The following is a 22,630-nucleotide window of genomic DNA, read 5'->3' as shown; positions in this document are numbered from 1 at the left end:
CGAAGGCATCTTTTCAGTAATAGTCTTATTTCCCCTGCTCCCAACCCCATAACAGTCCTGCTCTCTCTTTTAGGTTTATGTTTAGGGTTTGGAATATTACATCAGACCACTCCATCAGTTAAAGAGAGTTTGGGTTCACAGACAATGATTTTCAGTTACAGTACATTTTCCTCATATTCTGCAATAGCTTCCCACTAGAGATCAGGCTAGTATTTCCTACAATATTGTAATAGAATTGTTCTTTTATTGGTTCTTAGTTTTTTTTATAATGTTTTAATGGCGCAAATAATCAGAAGTCATTTTCTGAATCCAGGAGTACATAAAATGATCAATCAATCCAGTTACCTATTATTAATTTCCTTTAGTCCTGAGTTTTCAATTGCACCGACTTCCTTACTTCTGATTTACAGAAGCAAATTTGTAGCTGTGTATAAATTACAATATGTTTATTTTCTTGTTTCTATTTACTGTACTGAAAGAGAACAATCTAATTTTATATGATAATCCTGAATGTTACTTTCTTATTGTATGTCATAACATGTAGCAGCAGAGTAGTTACCGATAGTTTCTGAGCTCCGAAAAACAAACAGTTATTATCAGTGGTTAGTACAGTACTTGGATGGGACTCTTTCCCCACCCCAAATCCCAGAGATGTTTAAAAAGGGAAAAAGGAAAAATATTGGAATAATTCCATGGAAAGATACATCATGTACTGTAGTTGCCAAGCAAGCAATATAAACATGGACAGGAGATGTTGTTAATTTAAATGAAACTTTTTCCGCATATTTTATATAACAGCAAACTATGTTATAGGCATAGCAAAAGAAATTCATAATTACATATATATGAGCCATCCACAAATTTAGAATTCATCATCTGTTGTAATGATTCATTTTAAAATTACGATTTATATAAGAATAACCCAACAATCTATAATGTACACAAAACTCTTGTCTTAAATACAGGTTATTTCTACACTAATGCATATAACAAATAAAATGGTATAATTTACTAAATACAATAGATTTACTTATCATTTTCTCTTCCATGCACTTCATAATTCTACCGAAACTGCTCCTTCTATTTGTCAAGGATTGTAACATTATGAGAAAATGAAATGCCTTTAGAAGTTGTAGGTGATCCATCACTGGAGTTTTTAAAGAGGAGATGGACACCCATTTATTCAGAATGGTGTAGGGCCGTGATGGCGGACCTATGGCACACGTGCCACAGGCGGCATGCGGAGCCATTTATCAGGCACACGAGGCGTTGCCCTGTAAGCTGGCCAGTGCGCATTGAGGCCATTTTTCGCCCTCCGGAAGCTTCTCTGAAGCCTCCAAAATGTGAAAAACCAGTCCTATGGGAAAACCGGAAGTTCAGGGATGGACTGCCGGCTTGCTCATAGGACCCTTTTTTGCCCTCCGGAGCCTTTAGGAGGCTTCCCGGAGGGCAAAAAATGACCCTACGGACAAACCGGAAGTGACTTCTGGTTTGCTTGTAAGATTGTTTTTTAGCCTCCGAAGCCTCCTGAAAGCCCCTGAAGGCTCCGGAGGTCAGAAATTGTCCCTACAGGGAACCCAGATGTCGGGAATGGTGACTTCCGGGTTCCCCATAGGTCTGTTTTTGCCCTCTGGAGGTTTCAGGGAGCTCCTGAGGCCTCTGGAGGGTGTCCGGGGGCTGTTTTTGCCCTCCCCAGGTTCCTAGAAAGCCTCCTGGAGCCTTGGGAAGGCAAAAAACCCACGGCAAAAGCAGGAGGGACACTGATCGCGCCCATGTGCGCATGTTGGGGGGGCAAACACATAGCATTATAGGTGCGGCATGCTGGTGCACGACCCCTCCTGTGCTCCCCCCGCTTTTGGCACGGCAGCCAAAGAAGGTTTTCCATCACTGGTATAGGGTCTCTTGCTTGGGCAGTGTTGGATTACAAAACCTCCAAGGGGTCTTCCAATTCTGTTATTCCAAACCAAGGGTGTCAAACTAGCGGCCCATGGGGTGGATGCGTAATACATAGGCCACGTCCACTCCAGCTCCGTGAAGGGGAAAAATGTCATGAAACATAATGTGACGGCAACGTGACGCCATGTGTTTGACAGCCATGTTCTATACAATATTCTGTAACTCAAGAATGTTCATTTCCCATGTATATCCTACATATTATAAAGCTGTTACTATTGCCATTAATAACACACAGCATGTCTAATACAATAGTGTCTGCCTATAGGATTGGACTAAAACTCTGAATACTAAATGTTCTTTATATTTTCTTTACAGCACTACATTTCTCCAATGACATAAAATGGCATAAAATGTGAAATCAGGAATTGCTTTTATGATTAAAATAATAATAGATAAGAAATGGGTAAATCTGAAGGTTTATAGATGATACTGAATTAACATCATGCCTTACACTGCAAACTATCATACACAAAAGTGTGTACTTTAAGCTTGGAGAAATGATTAGGGTTAATATGGTGTTTTGGACTAATGAAAGTCACTATGAACTAAAGGAATCAAGAACTAAGAGACTTTCTACTAAGAATAAATGCAGAGAAGAGATCTTTAATGTCTCCTTTGCTCTTTAACTTCAAACACAGTCCTTATTTTGCTTTGCATCTCTCCAGCACCATGATGATGAACCTATGACACGTGTGCCAAAAGTGGCATGGAAAGCCCTCTCTGCTGGCATGTGTGCCATCGCACCAGGTCAGATCTCTGTGGCGTTTCTTTCGTGAACTTCTGTTCCCCTGCAAATGACAAAACAGAAGCTCACAAAAGAAAAAGATCTTACCTCTTGCCGGGCTTTTCCATTTGGGCATGCGCATACTTTGGGCACTCAGTGTCTAAAAAGTTCGCCATTACTGCTATAGCAGAATTCTCACACGGAGAAGAATCTGACATCTTATCTTTCTAGCACAATTCCACATCCAAACTAAATTGTTCAAAATATCTTTAAAATCCTCAAGTTTGTATCACTTCATAATACTTTATTGTACATTGGAATGAATGTTACTTTGGGAATCTGAATGACTCCACAGATATTATTATTTATTTATTTATTTATTTTATTTCTTAGATTTTTAGACCGCCCCCTCTCCCAACAAGGGACTCGGGGTGGTGAATGACTCCACAGATATTATTAGTTTTAGAGACAGCCAGGAAGCAAAATGATTTGAAATTTGAAATTCCTAACAATTTTAAATCATAATTTTACCATCCTGTAGAAAGTCAGCTTCAGTAATATAGTATATGAAATCAATTTTATCAGTTTACACTTTCCACGATAACTGATCGTTGTTAATCATTTCAGCAGCCTAATATCACAAAATGCAATGCCCATGATTCAGAAATGTTACACCTGAAGGATCAGGAGATGCTTAGAACACAAATATAAATATATAAAATATGATTTGCATGTCAAACTATATATAATTCTTCTAACACTTACAAAATTGTTTGATAAAAATGTATGCATTATAAAATTGATCCATTATGTACCATCAGGTCCTAGTTGGCTCTTAGCAACCACATATATTTTGTCCATGACAATGAACTGGCCTAATCTGGTGTTTTCAGATCTCTCAATAATGCACTCATTACCACTGTAACTGAGTCCAACTACCCTGCACATGGTAAAAGAATCCAAGAAATATTTTATCTTATATATTAGGGGAAAGTACGTGAAAAACATATATGTGAGAAAAAATGAGTACAAAATGTGTATATTTTATAAATATCATGAAATGAACTGGTTTGTGCTATTAAAAAATGAAACAGATAGTGTCTCTCATACCTACTTGACATTATAGCTTTCCTGATTTGTTAATTAAGCTACTTCCTGAATAAGGTTTTTAAGCACAGATGAACAATGAACACTGAGAGGTTCTTATATGACTCAAGTGACAGTGTAACACAGACTCTGGTGCAATGTTTCACATATACAAAGTAAAGTCAGACAGAAAGGTGATCTAACTCTATCAAGAAACAGAGAACTGTAAGAATGCTAGGGAAAAAATACTCTACACAAAACTATATGCAGCATCATATATGGCATTGGAAATAACTAGAATATCTTCAAGAATTTTTCATATATATATATGGTCGCTCTGGGCGCATGCTCTATGGTTGTGGGCCAGCCACCTGCAGAGCATACAACCATAGAGCGTGCGCCAAGAGCAGCCACTGCCAAAAGACTTGGGTTGGAAGCTGCGGAAAAAGCCAGGCTGGGATGGCGGTGGTGGCAGCAGAGGTGCCCTGGTTCCATAATGAGAGCTGGGCCATACATCGTGAGGCTGGGAGGTGGATGAGTGAGAGTGGAACAGCCGCTCGCGCAACCCCCCTCTCCAGCCGTGCAGAGTGCCATTCACTGGCATTTGGAAGGCACCAAGCTGCAGGAGCCAGGCAGCGGCGAACAGACACTCACGTGGCTTGGCGATATCCTTAGGTCAGTGAATGCGCCGTGCCCGGCTGCAAAGGGGGTTTGCCGGGTGGCTGTTCATGAGTGTGGTCGCTTCATGGCTGTTGTGTTGCACTGCTGCGGCAGGGCAACACAGCCATTCACCCATGAGGTTTGCCCGGCTCTTTGGGAGCCCGCTCGCAAGAGAGCAGTCACCGGCAGCCCCCTCTTCAGCTGGGCACAGCACTGCTCACCAACCTAGCGGTATCCCGAAGGCGTCAAGCAACGCGATCACCTTTGCCTCCCCTCAGGTTCCTGTGGTTTGGCACCTTCGGGATACTGTTAGGTTGGTAAGCGGCGCTCTGCCTGGCCGGAGGTGGGGGGTTGTCCAGGGGATTTATATGTGGGGGGGGGCTTATATTTTTGCCCACCAGAAAAATGTGGCATGGCTGTATTATGAGGACATGTCGTATTTTCGGGGAAACGGTATATAAGCCTCCTCTAAAAAAAATCAAATTAGCATTTTTAACAAATTTCAAGAGCAGTACTATTTTTGTATTTTCACACTGCAGAAGTTTTAACAGTGAGTTGTCTCGCTGTGCTGCAATCCCTTTGTTGACGTTTCTCCCCTTTGCAATGTTCTTTTCCAATTTAGGCACGCCACACATGACATCTCAAAATCTATTTGATGAATTTGTCTTAAGGAGGATTAAAAAGACACTGTACCATACCATGATGCCAAACCTCTGGGGCTAGTTTAGAAAAGAAAAACATTAATATCGCTTACCTTCTATTGGCGAAGTATTCAAGTGTCTACAGAGGCCTTCTGTGTCCCCGTACGTCTCTTTAATTTTAACCACTGCTTCCGTTCCTCGAAGTTCCATAAGAGAACGCAGATCCTGAAGCGTACACCCAAATTCTCCTGCATGATTGGCCTCATTTCTTTGGTTCTTTGAATAAAAATCGCTGTTTGTCATGTCACCCATTGCTGCTGATAATATTGCTCTGTTCAGTGTGCTATGTACAAATTAAAAATTTGTAAAGATAGAAACTCAAATTCCAGCCTAAGAACAAATCCACTTTATGTGAACAGTAACATGAGCAGAGTAAGCAATGAGTGATAGAAATGTCTCCCACCAAGTGATAGTCCACAAGATGACTGTTTTCAAGACTGCAGTCCAATTGCACTCCATTCACTCTTTCCCATTATGCTGGATCCGGGCAGTTGGCATCTACATGGTCATTTCTTTTTTCAGACCTTAAGAAACAAATCCAAAAAAAAATGCATTAAAAGGATAAGCCAGACTTGCAGTAATTCACTCCATCATATCATTCTGAAATGCGGCAGTATAGTACAACTTTAACCAGAAGAAATTCTAACAGTCTTACAGAGATGGCTCCATATATTTCTGTCATACTAGCTGTGTCACCCAGAGCACTCTTTCCAGCTTCAGAAGCTAGTATAACAGTCTTACTTTAATCAAGTCCCAAGAGCACCAGCTAAATGAGATGGCTCATTAATATTAATAAATAAAGCATTAGTCCAACAGCCTAGATGTGCTTCTGGTAGGGACTCTTGTTCAAACTGCTATATCTATCTTTCATCTGACAAAAACACCCCCCCCCCCAAATTCTACCACTTACTAAAGACTATGACTCATAAAAATTAATTGAACATTATAAGCTTATGATTTCATCCATTACAGAAACTATTTTTCATTGCAAGGCAAATAAAACTGGAAAAGGAACATTTAAATTTCCAATGTCAAATACATTTAAACATATCGAATCTTGCCATATTGACAGTCTATGGTGATAAAAACAAACAGAAAGAGGGAGATTTTAAAAATAGCTGAATGCCTTTAAGGTAAATTTTATTCGACAAATTAGAAGTTCTTTCTTTCAGCATCACTTTTTTTGGGATATCTATAGCATGAAAAGCTGAACATTTCCTGCAAATCCTAAATAGGCAAACATGCCTACCTGGTTTTAATGTTCAATATTCATGAATAATCATGGGTAAATTTCAAGAGGCAGCAATTTAACATGTTATGAAATTTGTTTCCCAGATATAGTTGCTAGTGAGCTTCATACACATTCTCCATAGCCAGCTATTTCACTTCATCATTGAGAGTTTAACTCTTAGAGCCTTGTTTTGTTTAAGTGGATTGAAACCAGTGTGTAAATTGAAAAGGGTTGCTCATTGAAAAACAGACTTTTCTAAAAGTTAATACAAATTTTTAATAAGAGCCATTAACTATGTGCAGTAATATGCTTGTGCATATTTTATAAAAATAATACATTTTAAGGTGCACACAAAGACATGAAAGTTTAATCTTCCTAATCTGCAGCAATAGAACTCTGTGGGGAAAAAATCAATGGCTGAATATAAAGGCTGAACAAATGTGCACAAACTCCAAATTACTATTTCATTTAATCCCGATGTTTTTAAAAAGTAGCCTCCTTCAAACTAATCTTGACTGCTAAACACTCTAAGGATAAGTTTATGCCATTTTCTTAGTGACAATACGTAAGAACTTTATTGTTTCTTTCTTGAATTCAAATTTCCCAATTCAGCCTTCGGCCTGGGAATCTTTGGATGTCTTCCATGCAAGCACTAATCAAATCTGACTCTCTTCAACTTTCTGAGATCAGCATGAAGATGAGCTTTATTGGGACATTTAATCCAAAACTGGGAATTATTACAAAAGTCATTTCCTCTTCTAGTTGTTCGGCTTCACCTTTCAGATATGTCACATGTTACCTCTCTTAACATTACCAATGTGCTTGTATGCCTATGTGAATTCTGTAGGAGTGAAAGGAACACCAGAAGCATAATTGATGGGAAGGTTTCAGTTGAACATAATTTGAGAAAACATGATCAGATTCCTCTACATATTTTAAAAATACTTTCTGATTGGCAAATGTTAGGTAAAATATGCTAAATGCACACACAGAGAAAGAGAGGAGGGGATGGAGGGACAGAGGGAAGGAGGGAGAATAATCTGCCTTTTTGTGTACAAAACTACAGAAACAATTTACATTGACAATTTACACTGGACAGCCAATTACACTGGATAACCCTGTAAGGTCATCTCTGATTAACAGTCATGTGTTTATACTTCTAAATGGATCTTTTTGAATGAGATTAGGTTGCAAGATATCGCTAAGTCCAAAAGCTTTACTATTTCATGAGGGTTTGAAATATTTACTGTAGCATGGAAAAAAAACCTCCAGTGTCTTTTAAGTCTAATGAAATCAATGTAGAAGACAGGCAGATGACAAATATATGTTAGATATAAATGACATTATCGATGTCAAAAAATATTTGATGTAACAAGTTTTTACTGAAAGCTAGGCTGCAACCAATGGATCCTTCCTTCATTAGCATTTCACTTCAGCTTCAAAATGTGTTCTTTTTATGCCACAATTCACTAATTTTAGAAGTTGTTCTACTGTGAACCCTCTTTGATTAAAAATTCTTGCTGGGATAAACTTAGAAGTAGCTATTTGATTAGGTGTGACATTCCATCTTTTCTAAAAGTATATCATTTTGGCAGCCAACTTTAGGCATGCTACATGCTACAAAATAATTTGCCTACTTAATATTTTATTTGAGAATCAATTAAAAATTAACCAACAAACAAAAGGCAAAAGAGGTATTTATCCCTTATTAATGTTTAAGGAACAATTGAAATTCTCTATATCAGATAACCTTAGGAAGATAATATACAGTAATATTGTTTTGTAAGGTATATTGTTGTATGGTAAAAATGCAGAACACAAATAGTACTAGCTATTTGCTACTAACTATAAAGTTTAGTTTCTTATTGAACCTGATATGAAATCTGTATGAAGAGTTTATGAATTTTACACCAATATTAGTAATTTATTAGAACTGAAATTCCTCAACACTACTTCCTCCTAGGACTCTAGAGATTCACAATAAAATCAACAAACACTGAAACAACATAAAATTTAACATGGCCTACAATTTTCAAACATTCAAACTTTCAATTTTCCCAACTTTGTTTTATACAATATAAAAGTCTAGTGATTTTTAATTCATTGACCATGTGCCATCAAGTCAGTGTGAACTTTTAATGAGCACATACCGGTATATATTTTTCCCCAGGATAATTAATGTCCAAGCTGGTCCTTCAGATCTCTCAATGGTAATGGCAACCATTACTATTATAACTAATTCATCAATCTTGCTTTTCGCCAAAATCTTTTTTTTTCTCCTTTTTTTTTCACTAGTATTACAGATTCTCCAGAGAATTCAATCTTCATATAATGCACCCAAAAAGTACCAATTTAAGTCTGGTCCAGAGGTTGTATTCTTTTTTTTATATTCTTTTTTAAAAATTTTAAACAAACAAAAACAAAGACATAAAACACATACAACCTTCTTCCATTTCATATAGCATGTCATTTGGTTACAAGATTTGGTGCGTCCTTTCCATGGTCACCACTTACAATTATGTATCGAATCACAAATTATTCATTAAATAAACATAAGTACATTATTATCATTATATATCAATTATTCAAATGTAATTATTATTCCTTAATTTTAAATGAGTTTTCTAAGTATTGAATTCCTACATACATCATTTTGCATCAATAGTTCAACTCCAATTATTATTTCTACATTTAAAATAGAATATTCTATATATTGACATCATACAACATCATTCCATTACATTGTTCTAATCTGTTTAATAATGCTAAACCCTTAAAGTATTGCATATATCATTCTATTATTCTAAATATATAAAAAGTTCTCCAACATTTTCCATTATCATGATTTTTTATCTAACCATTGATAGAACAAGTCCCAAACCTTGTAAAATTGTTCATCTTCTTGTTCTCTAATTTCAAATGTCAATTTACTCATTTCCGCACATTCCATTATTTTTTGAATAGTTTCCTCCTGAGTTGGTATTTTCTCATTTTTCCAATTTTTTGCAAATACAATTCTAGCTGATGTTACAACATTTACAATCAAATATTTCAAATCTCAATTACATATTTCTGGTATAATTCCCAATAAAAAAAATCTCTGGTTTTAAGTCTATATGTTTTGTGTCATTTTCTCCAACCACGTGTGGATCTTAGTTCAATATCTTTTAGCTTCTGCGCAAGTCCACCACATATGGTAATATGAGCCCGGTGTCTGATGACATTTCCAACACTTTTCTGATTTATTCTTGAACATTCTTGCTATCCTCGTCGGGGGTAGATGCCACCTGTAAAACATCTTATACAAATTTTCTTTATATGCTGTTGACATTGTCATTTTATAATTTTGGGGCCACAATTTCTGCCACATCTCTAATTCAATCCCATGCCCCAAATTTCCCCCCCAGGCTACAGTATCATAGATCCTTTAACTTGTTCTTCTTCTAACTCAGATGTGGTATTCTACCGGTTTGGCCTGGTAGCAGAAATTGTGGGTGGCTCTACAACATCCCATTTAGGCCATTTTTCCACCAAAAGCACATGCACAAAAGGATCTGCACCCACGCGGAGGTGGCGCAGAGGAGCATCCCTTGGAACTTTTCTTAATTTTAAATGTCTTGTATTTATTCTATACACTTTGTCATTTTCTGCTGTGTATCTTCTTCATTCCATTCTCCCAAAATTGCCAAAGCTTTAATCAACTTTTCCATAAAGTCTTCACCAGAATCCTCTGGGATCATTATGAATCTCAAGCAAAAAACCTTCTCTTTTAACTCCAATAAAGCAGATAATCTAAATCTCTTTCCATCTCTCTATCTATACTTTCTTACTGTCCAAAATTTCCACTTCATCTTTACTTTACATCTCTAGACACTTGTTTTAAAGAGTTCTCCATCTTTTTAACTTCTTTTACCTCCTCTTTCATCTTTACTAATCTTTCATCCGTTCACTCTTCAAAAGTTGTCAATTAAGTGATATTAAGTGATTCAGACAATTGTTTACCTAAATCCTTAAACATTTTCTGAAGCAACTCTGGTACAATTCCTCTTTCTGCAAGTTGTTCTAACAACCCCCTTCTCCTTTTTACTATTTTTCTTTTCTGGTGGTTGCCATTCTAATATTGTAACCCAAAAATAATCATATCCCAATTACAACAGGGAAAATAAAAGACAGACTTTCCATTTTGTTTTCTATTTTGTCTTTCTGTACCCTTTCATCTCAAATGGTATAATTATAGTCATCATCATAATCCAGCTCATATTATCTTTATCTTTATTTGCAAAATCCACCAATAACATTCCTCAGGTTCCCTTGTCTATTTAATTCTATTGTTTTCAAAAGCACTTCTCCAAAATTTAATTACAAAATTTCTGTCATTTGTATTCATTTTTAACTTTCTTGCATCCGATTTGTAGGAAATGACTAAGATGAGTTTGAGGAAGGGTCAAAGTGTCATCAATCATAAGTCTCTTTGTGCCCATCTAAGTCCAGCTCATCTGGAACTCCTTCTACTCTTATCTCTCACTAATTTCCCTTGTCTATTAGTAGTTCAGATTCTTGTAAAGAGCTTAAGTTTAAAATAAACCTTTATGTCCATTTGAACTGTCTGGATCACAATTCTTTTTAAGCTTTTTGCTGAAAATTTAAAGCCTTTGAAAAACTTTTTCCACCTTATTCGGGGGGAAAATTTGACTCTCCAAGTGGATAAAACAATCATCTTCCATTTCAGTTTTATCTCATTCTATCCATCTGATACTTGTTAGTTGTATTCTCTAGCTAATCATAATCTTTTATTCTTCCTTATCCCTTTGAGAAAAACTAACCCAAAATCCAACTGTAACCTTTGATGAAAGCCAACTCCTTAAAGACCAATCAAATATAATATTCTACTGTTTATTTTAATTTATCTTATATTGAAATTGTGTGTGTGTGTGTGTAATATAAAACTATATTTGCATAAAACACAATATTTAAATTATTGTTATGATTAAAATAAAAAGCTATTTGATTAGGACTTTAATTATATGAAATAAGCTTCTAAAATATTATCATGATTTCAAATACATTACGTTGCCAATCATATTTTTTTGTACTGAATGTTTTTTCTTATGTATGTGTGGAAAATAATTCTTATCAACTGTTTTACAAAGTTATCAGTTTATTGGAATTCTTCTCTATTGCATGATGTATCCCTTGTGTACTGGAGGCTCTTAAGTGTCTTCCCTAAGTGACATTTTCACACACACACACACACACACACACACACACCCCTATCTATTTCTGTCTATCATGTCTATTTCTACCTATCTATTTCTATCTCTATCTATCTAGCATCCATCCCTCCATCCATCTATCATCTCATATATTTATTATTTGATATTGCTACCCATTTTGTCATGTGATTTGAGCCAGCAAAATCAATAGATATAATATGAAATAAGAAAATATAAATACACACATAGGAGGAGGAGGAGGAGGAGGAAGAAGAAGAAGAAGAAGAAGAAGAAGAAGAAGAAGAAGAAGAAGAAGAAGAAGAAGAAGAAGAAGAAGAAGAAGAAGAAGAAGAAGAAGAAGAAGAAGAACAACAACAACAACAACAACAACAACAAGGAAATTGAAGATAAGTAATATAATCAATAATAAATTAGCAAAAACTTAGACTTGAACAACTTCCCAAACCAGGGAAACCAGTAGATCTGAAAATCTTTCCAAAAGTTCTGGAGTTGGGGCTAATTAATCCCACATAGAATGATCTTTGAAAAGTGGAAAAGTGTCTTGCTCAATGAAACCTTTTCAAAACATAACCCTCCTGACAAAGACATAGTGGGGGAGTAGAAAGAGTGGAAGAAAATGATGTTTCAAATATCCCATTCCCTCCCATTAATGGTTTTATAGGTCACAGTTAAGACCTTGACTCATACCTAGAAGTCTATTGGGATCCAGTACAGTTTGTGAAGCAATGGTATCACATAGAGCAGCGATGGTGAACCTTTTTGGACTCCTGTGCCAAAAGCGGGGGGAGCGCAAGGAGGCTGTATGCAGGCATGCCATACCCATAATGCTATGCGTGTGACCCCCCCCTTGTGCACGCATGTGTGACACCCCTTTTGGCCCACAATAGACCCATTTTTTGCCCTTCCCAGGCTCGAGAGGCTTTCAAGGAGCTTGGGGAGGGTGAAAACAGCCTCCCCCATCCTCCCAAGGCTCTTTGCTGTCTCCCGGACTGCACTAGGGGAGACTGAACAGCCTGCTCTTGGAAATGGAGGCTGTGGCTGATGGGCTTGGCCCTGGGCTCTTGCTCCACCTGCCCGGGAGACAGAGCACAGGGAGGAATATAATGGCAATTTTGGAGGGAATTGGACCCAGCACCTTCCACTTACTTCCACAGCAGCCACGCCTGCTGCACCCCGCCGCCTTCGGAGGCAACAGAGGAAAATGCTTCTCTTGGTAGGGTGGCTGAGCTGGCCCGCACTGGGTCCCAAGCCTTGCAACCACCCCTCCCAGAGCACAGACTTTGTCTCTATTGCAGCCTGTGAAGGCCCGCACTTTGGCCAGCTGATGCCCTCGGGCAACATCAGAGCCATGGGCTGGAGCTCTGCAAGAAGCCTGCTCAAGCAGGGGAGAAGGGAGGGAAGCCTGGGCCCACCCATCCTCGCCACCACCACCCCTTTATCCCCGGTACCGGGACACCGCCAAGGGCCTGGCAGAATATATCCTGGCTGGAAGAAGCAGAGTAACAGCAGCTAGTACCAGGGGCAAAGGTGTAGAGATGGCAAGTATGGGCAGTCCCAGGCTTTCCTCCCTCCCCAACCCCCACCCGAGCAGGCTTCTTGCAGAGCTCCAGCCCGTGGCTCTGATGAGGATCCACAGTCTGGAGCGCTGCCGCTTCCAGCCGGGATATATTCTGCCAGACCCTTGGTGGCATCTTTATGCGGGTAGCTCGCCTCCCCGCCAGCAGCTCCTCTGCCAGGATCCCAGCTGGAAGCACAACAGTCGCTGTTGGGAAAGGGAGAAGGGGCAACGGTCGCCCATTCTTGACACCGCCACCCCTTTGCCCCTGGTAATGGTGACTGTTGCCCATGGTGACGGGACGCTGGAGGAGCTGCTGGCAGGGAGATGAGCTACCCTCATAAAGATGCCACCGAGGGCCTGGCTCGCTGATGTGGGAGCAGCTGTGGTGACTGCCTGGTTGCTCCTGCCCTTCCCCCTGTGGCTGCAGCTGCTTTGTCTTCTGGGGCACCTGAGCCAGCCAGACACTCCAGACTGTGGATCCTTATCAGAGCCATGGGCTGGAGCTGTGCAAGTAGCCCGCTCATGTGGGGAGGGAGGAAAGGCCGTCCTTGCTGCTGCCGCCCCCTCGTCCCTGGTGGCTGTCACAGTGCTGCTTATGGCTGGTGTGGGAGGGGCTGCAGGGACCGGCCAGCTGCTCCTGCCCCTCCCCTTATGGCTGCCCCTGCTTTTCTGGCACTTCGGACCACAGATCACCAAATGGGCGATGCACATATGCACCCTGGAAACAAAAATATCATTTTCCTGGCGTGCGCATGTGCACCGGGTGGCTCCACTTCTGCTTTCTGGCCCGCCAATGTACGTCAAGACCAGCTGGCTGCTGTGCCCAAACCCGAAAGAGGAACTGGTGATGGCTCCGCGTGCCAGGAGAAATGGCTCTGCATGCCACTTCTGGCATGCGTGCCATAGGTTCGCCATCACGTACATAGAGCAACCCTTTATTGCTCATGCTGCCATTCTGGACTAACTGCAGCTTCCAGAAATTTTTCAAGGGTAACACCGGGCATAGTTTTTGCAGTCATCCACATTGGGAGGCATAATGAGATGAGAATACATATAATGATTGAACAGCAGTACAGTATTAATAAATCATCATCATTTGCAACTATATTTTCATGGGGAACTTACTGGAGGATAAAAAGACAAAGGTTTTTTTTTAATTGTACATTGTTTGCCTTGGCCAAAGTTAGTTAGATGTGACATGTGTATTTTCCACTATTACTTTTGAAGTGCTTCAAATGAGATGCTGTACAAAGCACTTCTATAAAAAAACATATTTAGAAAAAAATATTTCTTAAGTGCTTTTGGAACAAAAATAAAGCTATAAACAAAAAAAAAACCAACAACAAATAAGCCAAAGAAAGCCAGAAGCCTTGCAGACTTTTAACTAGAAAGAGCTAAGGATCAGTCTTTCAAAAAAAAAAACATAGATGGTTGTTGAGAAAAATACAGAAGTAACTGGCAGGGTTTTATGATGTTTTGATGACTTAGTTAATATATTGTGGTTGCATTTGATAGATTTTAATGTATTTTTATGGTATGTTGTGAGATGCTCAGAATTAAATATGTAACATAAGCAGCCACATACATTTTCTATTTAAATATTATTAAGACAGACTCAGTCTTGTGTCTTGTGTTGGGACACTCAGACCAGTGGTGGGTTCCTACCGTTTTGGACCAGTTCAGCCGAACTAGTAGTGGTTTGGCGATCTGAGTTGCTGGAACTGGCAGCAACCAGGCATGCCATGCTCCAAAACCGGTTCTCTGGATGGCGCCATAGGCACCACCATATTTGGTTTTTGCTTCTGTGCGTGCGCAGAATAATTTTTATTGTACTGTGCATGCGCACGCAGCGCACATTAAGCGCAAGCATGCAAGCGCACCCACAAGCAAACCGGCAGTAATGCCTACCCGAATAGTTATTGTTACTTATATTCTACACATTTGCCAAATCAGAATTCCAAGTTTTCCAGGATATTTTGGGACAGATTGGGAATTGCAATGCATTAAGACCTTAGTGTGTGAACAAGTTTACTGAAGTTTTGTCAATCACATGTTTGCTTAATACTTGTTCCTCGTGGCTTATTACCCTTTGACTGCTTGCTGGGTCCAGAAATTATAAATTTCTCCTTAAGAGAAGAAGTCAATTCAGCCTCAGTAAAAAAAAAAAGGCTCTCCTGGGGGGGAAAATCATTGGGTCTGAATAATTATACAGTCAACAAACTTTTCTTGAGTAAATGTTCAAACGACTGAATGAGTGATAAGATTAAGACACTCTTGGGTGATCCCTTTCAATATTTGGCATCCATATATGAAAAGACTCAATGTTCTTCATTACAACTGCTTTTAATCCTATTTCTGTGGGCCTATCCAAATTATTGTGGAGATGAGCAATGATTTTGACCAATTCCATTGAAGTGTTATATCTTTATTTTGAAGGAAGGGGCAAAGTTTGTGGGGGAGAAATGGCAGGCAATTAGATCAGACTTATTATAAGCAGAGGAAGATAGTTTGGCAATTTTAAAGAAAGGTTGCTCACAAGGTGACAGGATCAATGGTTAAGATCAATCCTGCTTTCCAGGCCTTCACTTCTGCTGTCAGGACAGTGGCTCTAGTCTAGATAGGCTGTTACTACTGAATGTCAGGCCGGTCTATATAAGATCTTCCTCATCCATGGTTTGACTATGGATGAAATAGCTGACAGGCTAAGGGGGGAGTAAGCAATTGTCATATGTGAAAGTACTGTTGGTTTTCAGAGACTGCATAGCAATCCTCTGACTGGATGTTAGAAAGCATTTGGATTTGTTGCAGCTGTATCAACCTCTGTCCTGTGTGGTGACATATTTCCCTCAACTTGATCATTGAGTTAGCAATGAAGTTATCAAGGCTGATACTTCTTGATAGGTTCTATTGGCTATCAAGTGACACAAAGACTGAACCACCTTAAGAGTTGCTAGGTTTATACAATACTAGCAATGGTTACACTGTTTATTTAAAAGAACACATAGAGTGCCATAATGACCTTAAAAATGCACTAAACAAGGAAATAGAAATTGAGAAAAACTTTCTATTATGCAGAGGAATGTTATATTCAAGTATCGCTAGGTTTTTAAACTTCATAAATTGTGACATTTATACATACATTCAGAATAGCTGACCAAGTGATGCTAAATCATTCTCATTCCTTTTTTTTTTAAAATGTGTCCTGTAATATCCAACTGTCAGTGACGTGCGGTCAGGGGAGGCAGGGGAGGCAGAGCCTCACCACTGTCAATCATGAAAAAGGAAAAAAATGTAAATGGGAAAAGGTGAGTGCTGAAGTGAGGTTAGCTAGCTGCTGCCTCACCGTGAATGACTGCCTGTTTAAAAAAGCCTCTGAAGTTCTGAGCTCAGCCGCGAGGGAAAGAAAGCACTTTAGTCAGTGGGGTGTTGGGGGAGAGGAGAGAATGCTCAGGCATTCTCTCCTCCTCTCCCCCACACCCCGCTGACTAAAGTGCTTTCTTTCGCCTGCCTGAGCTCTTCCGCGGGTGAAAGAAAGCGCTTTAGTCAGTGGGGTGTCGGGGGAGAGGATAGAATGCTCAGGCATTCTCTCCTCCTCTCCCCCAGACCCCGCTGACTAAAGTGCTTTCTTTCGCCTGCCTGAACTCTTCCATGGGCGAAAGAAAGCGCTTTAGTCAGTGAGGTGTCAGGGGAGAGGAGGAGAGATTCGACACCTCACTGACTAAAGCACTTTCTTTCGCCTGCCTGAGCTGTGCCACGGGCGAAAGAAAGCGCTTTAGTCAGTGGGGTGTCGGGGGAGAGGAGGAGAGATTCTATCCTCTCCCCCGACACCTCACTGACTAAAGCACTTTCTTTCGCCCACGGCACAGCTCAGGCGGGCGAAAGAAAACGCTTTAGTCAGTGAGGTGTCGGGGGAGAGGAGGAGAGATTCGACATCTCACTGACTAAAGCACTTTCTTTCGCCCACGGCACAGCTCAGGGGGACGAAAGAAAGCGCTTTAGTCAGTGAGGGGGTTGGGGGAGAGGAGGAGAGATTCGACACCTCACTGATTAAAGCACTTTCTTTTGCCCACGGCACAGCTCAGGCAGGCGAAAGAAAGCGCTTTAGTCAGCGGGGTGTGGGGGAGAGGAGGAGAGATTCTATTCTCTCCCCTGACACCCCACTGACTAAAGTGCTTTCTTTCGCCCGTGGCACAGCTGAGGCAGGTGGACGCTCAGAGCCCCTGGAGCCCTTCTGCCGAGCAGGGTGCTCCCTCACAGCTCCTGTCGTCCCGTCTGGCAAGCGCCACCCGCCCGGGAAGCAGCTGAGTTGGGAAGTCCCGGCCGGCAGTTTGGCTTCCAGAGCGGGTGGTGCGGGCGCCGGTGGGCTCCTCTGGGCTCCCGCCTTCCCAAAGCACGTCCCTGTTTTTGTGGAAAGCAAAAGAATGGAGAAGAAACGGGGAAGCTTCGGGTGGGAAATGAGGCCATGCAAGAGAGTTTTGCCCTTTGCTGGTGAACATGGATCGGTCTTGCGCCCATCCTGGAGAGATCCCACCCTGGGCTGGCTTTCAGAGACGTGAAAGGCTCTTTCCTCAGGCGGGCATCTTTTCCAATGAAATAGATCGAGACAGGAAGATCATTTTATTACATTTGAACGTTTTGACTAAAACGGATTCTCTCATTCAAGGAGGGAACCCAAAGACCATCTTTCCGTCCCTTTTATCAAAGAAAATACCATTGGACAGGGCAAAAATAACTCCTCCTTTGCCCTGGAAATCAGCTACATGGAATTAAACATTATAATCCAACTTCTGTGTTTGTGTGTGTGTGTGTGTGTGTGTGTGTGTGTTTGTGTGTTTGTGTGTTTGATAGGGGGAGGGGGGAGAGTGGGAGGAAGGAGGGCAAGGTAAAAGAAAAAGAAGGAAGAAAATTTATTTAAATAAGTTTAAAGCTGTTGCTTTAAATCGGAACTGAGCATGCCTGGCTATGGAATTCTGAGAGTTGAAGTCCACAAGTCAAAAAAATTGCTGCTTCACCAGCCATAAACCTCACCGCACGTCACTGCCAACTGTGTTATATAACTTTTAGAATATTAGAACCTTTTCCCCCAGGTTTGATACATATTCCATGTGTCCTCAAAAAAATCTACTATTCCATACTCCAGAAATGTAGTTGCTGCGGCAAGTACTGAAATTTATTATTGTTATTAGGGATTAAATGCAATCTTACTGAAAGACACAAGCTTTTTTTTAGTTGTTACTAAAATTACAAACATAAAATGGAAACATAATGCCCTAGGTATTTTCTATGGAAGAAAAACAGGAAATGCTAATTTTAAAAGCTTCTAGATATTTGCACTGATTAAAAAAAAACATACATAGCCAAGAAAAAAAATAGATATAGTTTATCATATGTATGATTAAGAAAACCAAAAGCGTTCTCATTTCAGGAACATTAAAGAAAAATTGTTTAATCTTATATTCAAATTATGCACAAAATGTATAATAGGTTACATAGTTTTTAAAAGGTAGCAAAATACCACATACACATGGAATAGAATAAAATAGTTGGAAAGGACCTTGGAGGTCTTCTAGTCCACCTCCTGTTCAGACAGGAAAACCCTATACCATTTCAGACAAATGGTTATCCAATTTCTTCTTAAAAACGTACAGTGTTGGGGCATTCACAACTTCTGGAGGCAAGTTGTTCCACTGATTAATTGTTCTAACTGTCAGGAAATGTCTCCTCAGTTCTAAGTTGCTTCTCTCCTTGATTAGTTTCCACCCATTGCTTCTTGTCCTACCCTGAGGTGCCTTGGAGAATAGTTTGACTCCCTCTTCTTTGTGGCAACCCCTGAGATATTGGAACACTGCTATCATGTCTCCCCTAGTCCTTCTTTCTCTTAAGCTAGACATACCTAGTTCCTGCAACCGTTCTTCATATGTTTTAGTCTCCAGTCCCCTAATCATCTTTGTTGCTCTTCTATGCACTCTTTCTAGAGTCTCCACATCTTTTTTACATAGTAGCGACCAATGCTGAATGCAGTATTCCAAGTGTGGACTTACCAAGGCATTGTAAAGTGGTATTAGCACTTCATGTGATCTTGATTCTATCCCTCATTAAAGCCACATTAAAGGCTTTAAAAAGATTCTGACTGCTTAATCATATATACAACTCAAAATATGTTTTAAACTTCATTTTAAAAGCCACAAAATACATTATTTCTTCAATTATTTCTGTGAAAAAAATAGTTATTCCAGTCCTCTGGTATTTCTGCTGTGCTAAATGAACTATGAAAGATTACATTCAGTGCAGTGGTGGGATTCAGCCGGATCGCACCTATTCGGGAGAACCGGTTGTTAACTTTCTAAGCAGTTCGGAGAACCGGCGGTTGGAAGAAATCTCCTTTTGGTTTTTTCCACTTTGCAGGGCTAATCCCATAAGGAAAGCAGGAAAGAAACATTCTGGTGTTGTTTCTAGCTTCATCTCTATTGCCCTGCTTACAGAAACTGCCTCTCCGTTAACCCTTATTACATTGTAACACCTAACGCGAAGCAGCGCCCATCGGTGTGAGTCACGTTGAGTTGGCCACGCCCACATGGTCAAATGACCACTGATACCCACCTACGCAGCTGGTCATTAGGGCAGAGAACTGGTTGTTAAATTATTTGAATTCCACCACTGATTCAGTGGCTCCGAAATTTCATCTGACAACTCCTTCAAAACCCTGGGATGAAATCCATCTGGCCCAGGTGATTTGTCCAGGATAGATAGGTATTATCTTACTAATTCCTCGTATATTTTGACTTGTACAAATTACTTGTTCTATCTCCCTTAGTGCCGGTTTTGAAAGGTTATGCTGTTTCTTTTACATAAACACAGACACAGAGAAGGAAGGAATTAAAGCAGTTCTTCTTTCTTCCTGCTGCCTGTCACCCTTTTGCCATCTGCTCCTATTAGTGGCCCTATTGTTTCCTTGACTTTCTTCTTACATAATGATTTTTTTCTTATTATTATTATTGGCATTAGTTGCTAGTTTTAACTCTTTCTGGCTTTTGGCTCTCCTTTGACTCCTTTCTTGCAGATTCGGGGTTTTTGTTGATATTCTGCTTTATTTATGTGTTCCTCTTTCCATTTTTTGATAGTTGACCATTTTTGTCAAGATAACTCTTTATGCAATTATGTTGGTCTCATCTGGTGCCTTTTGTTTTCTCATTAATGACTTCAAACCAACATTTAAATAATGATTCCAAATGTGGTCTTTCATAAATGGTATTTTTTTACCTCTTTTGTCTGATGTAGTTAAGATTTTTGAGCAAATTAAGAAAACTGAGATCCAGAGGTAGGGTTTTTTGTGCAAAGTCTTACTTGATATTACATAATGTTATGCCACTTGATTAGACAACTGTTTCAGTGAAAGATTCATTATCAGATTTTTTTTCCTGATTTGCAGCTCATTCAGTAACAATAGATGCTATACTGCATTTCAAACACATCGTCAGTAAAATTGCCACAAGAGAGTTTACTGTAGCATTAAACTCTTTAAAAATACCAGCAGAAGTCTTTTTATGTATGATATCATCCATACAGATTCATCATGGCCCAATGGACTAAGGCTATGAAGACTTCAATTTGATGGAAACATAGTTAGAATTTGAAGAAGTTGTTAGACATGTTTATTTATACTGAAGCAAAGCTTGAAGGGAAGAATAAGAACATCAGCTGTAAGCACAAACATATCATAGCACTCAGAGATGCAAGTTAAAGAAAATAGCATGTCATCCACTATTACAGGTGAAACTTGAAAAATTAGAATATCATGCAAAAGTTCATTTATTTCAGTAATGCAACTTAAAAGGTGAAACTAATATATGAGATAGACTCATTACATGCAAAGCAAGATAGTTCAAGCCGTGATTTGTCATAATTGTGATGATTATGGCTTACAGCTCATGAAAACCCCATATTCACAATCTCAGAAAATTAGAATATTGTGAAAAGGTGCAATATTCTAGGCTCAAAGCGTCCCACTCTAATCAGCTAATTAAGCCATAACACCTGCAAAGGGTTCCTGAGCCTTTAAATGGTCTCTCAGTCTCATTCAGTAGGAATCACAATCATGGGAAAGACTGCTGATGTGACAGTTGTGCAGAAAACCGTCATTGACACCCTCCATAAGGAGGGAAAGCCTCAAAAGGTAATTGCAAAAGAAGTTGGATGTTCCCAAAGTGCTGTATCAAAGTACATTAATAGAAAGTTATGTGAAAGGGAAAAGTGTGGAAGAAAAAGGTGCACAAGCAGCAGGGATGACCGCAGCCTGGAGAGGATTGTCAGGAAAAGGCCATTCAAAAGTGTTGGGGACTTTGACAAGGAGTAGACTGAGGCTGGAATCAGTGCATCAAGAGCCACCACACGTAGACGGATCCTGGACATGGGCTTCAAATGTCGTATTCCTCTTGTCAAGCCGGTCCTGAACAAGAAACAACATCAGAAGCATCTTACCTGGGCTAAAGAAAAACAGACCTGGTCTGTTGCCAAAGTCCTCTTTTCTGATGAGAGCAACTTTTGCATCTCATTTGGAAACCAAGGACCCAGAGCATGGAGGAAGAATGGAGAGGCACACACTGCAAGATGCTTGAAGTCCAGTGTGAAGTTTCCACAGTCTGTGTTGATTTGGGGAGCCATGTCATCTGGTGGTGTTGGTCCACTGTGCTTCATTAAGTCCAGGGTCAACACAGCTATCTACCAGGAAATTTTGGAGCACTTCATGCTTCCTTCCACAGACGAGCTTTATGGGGATGTTGACTTCATTTTCCAGCAGGACTTGGCACCTGCCCACACTGCCAAAAGCACCACAACCTGGTTCAATGACTGTGGGATTACTGTGCTTGATTGGCCAGCAAAATTGCCTGACCTGAACCCCATAGAGAATCTAAAGATGAGAGACATGAGACCAAACAATGCAGAAGAGCTGAAGGCCGCTATTGAAGATTCTGGTCTTCCAAAAGACCTCAGCAGTGCCACAGGCTGATAGTTTCCATGCCACGCTGCATTGAGACAGTAATTGCTGCAAAAGGGGCCCAAACCAAGTACTGAGTACATATGAATGGTTATACTTTTCAAAGGTCTGATATTGTTCTATGTACAATCCTTGTTTTATTGATTGCATGTAATATTCTAATTTTCTGAAATGGTGGATTTGGGGTTTTCATGAGCTTAAGTCATAATCATCACAATTATGACAAATCACGGTTTGAACTAGCTTGCTTTGCATGTAATGAGTCTATCTCATATATTAGTTTCACCTTTTAAGTTGCATTACTAAAATAAATGAACTTTTTCACTATATTCTAATTTTTCGAGTTCACCTATATATGAATCCTTCACTACCATCATAACAACTGAAGAATCAATTTTCTCAAATAGATTTTTTCTAAGCAATGCTACAGTAGCAACGCAGTTAAACTAAGATTAGGAAGAAGTATTTAAACTTTCTAACAAATG

General features: G+C 39.8%; 1 protein-coding gene across 6 annotated transcripts in view; it reads right to left on the bottom strand.

Annotated features, from left to right (window-relative positions):
• The window catches only part of ATP2B2 (ATPase plasma membrane Ca2+ transporting 2), a 146,968-nt gene extending 141,379 nt beyond the window's left edge, over positions 1-5,589 (bottom strand). For all 6 annotated transcript variants that reach the window (XM_081934895.1, XM_081934890.1, XM_081934891.1 and 3 more), the window contains exon 1: positions 5,181-5,589. In XM_081934895.1, coding sequence (XP_081791021.1) covers positions 5,181-5,379 — 199 coding nt within the window. In that variant the 5' untranslated portion in view covers positions 5,380-5,589. The remainder of the gene's footprint in view (positions 1-5,180) is intronic.
• Positions 5,590-22,630: the final 17,041 nt, after the last annotated feature.

This window comes from Natrix helvetica, assembly GCF_964273705.1.
Source record: "Natrix helvetica genome assembly, chromosome: 1".
Classification (NCBI taxonomy): Eukaryota; Metazoa; Chordata; class Lepidosauria; order Squamata; family Natricidae; genus Natrix; species Natrix helvetica.
The sequence above is the reverse complement of the archived record's forward strand: the minus strand, read 5'-3'. Positions and strand labels throughout refer to the sequence as shown.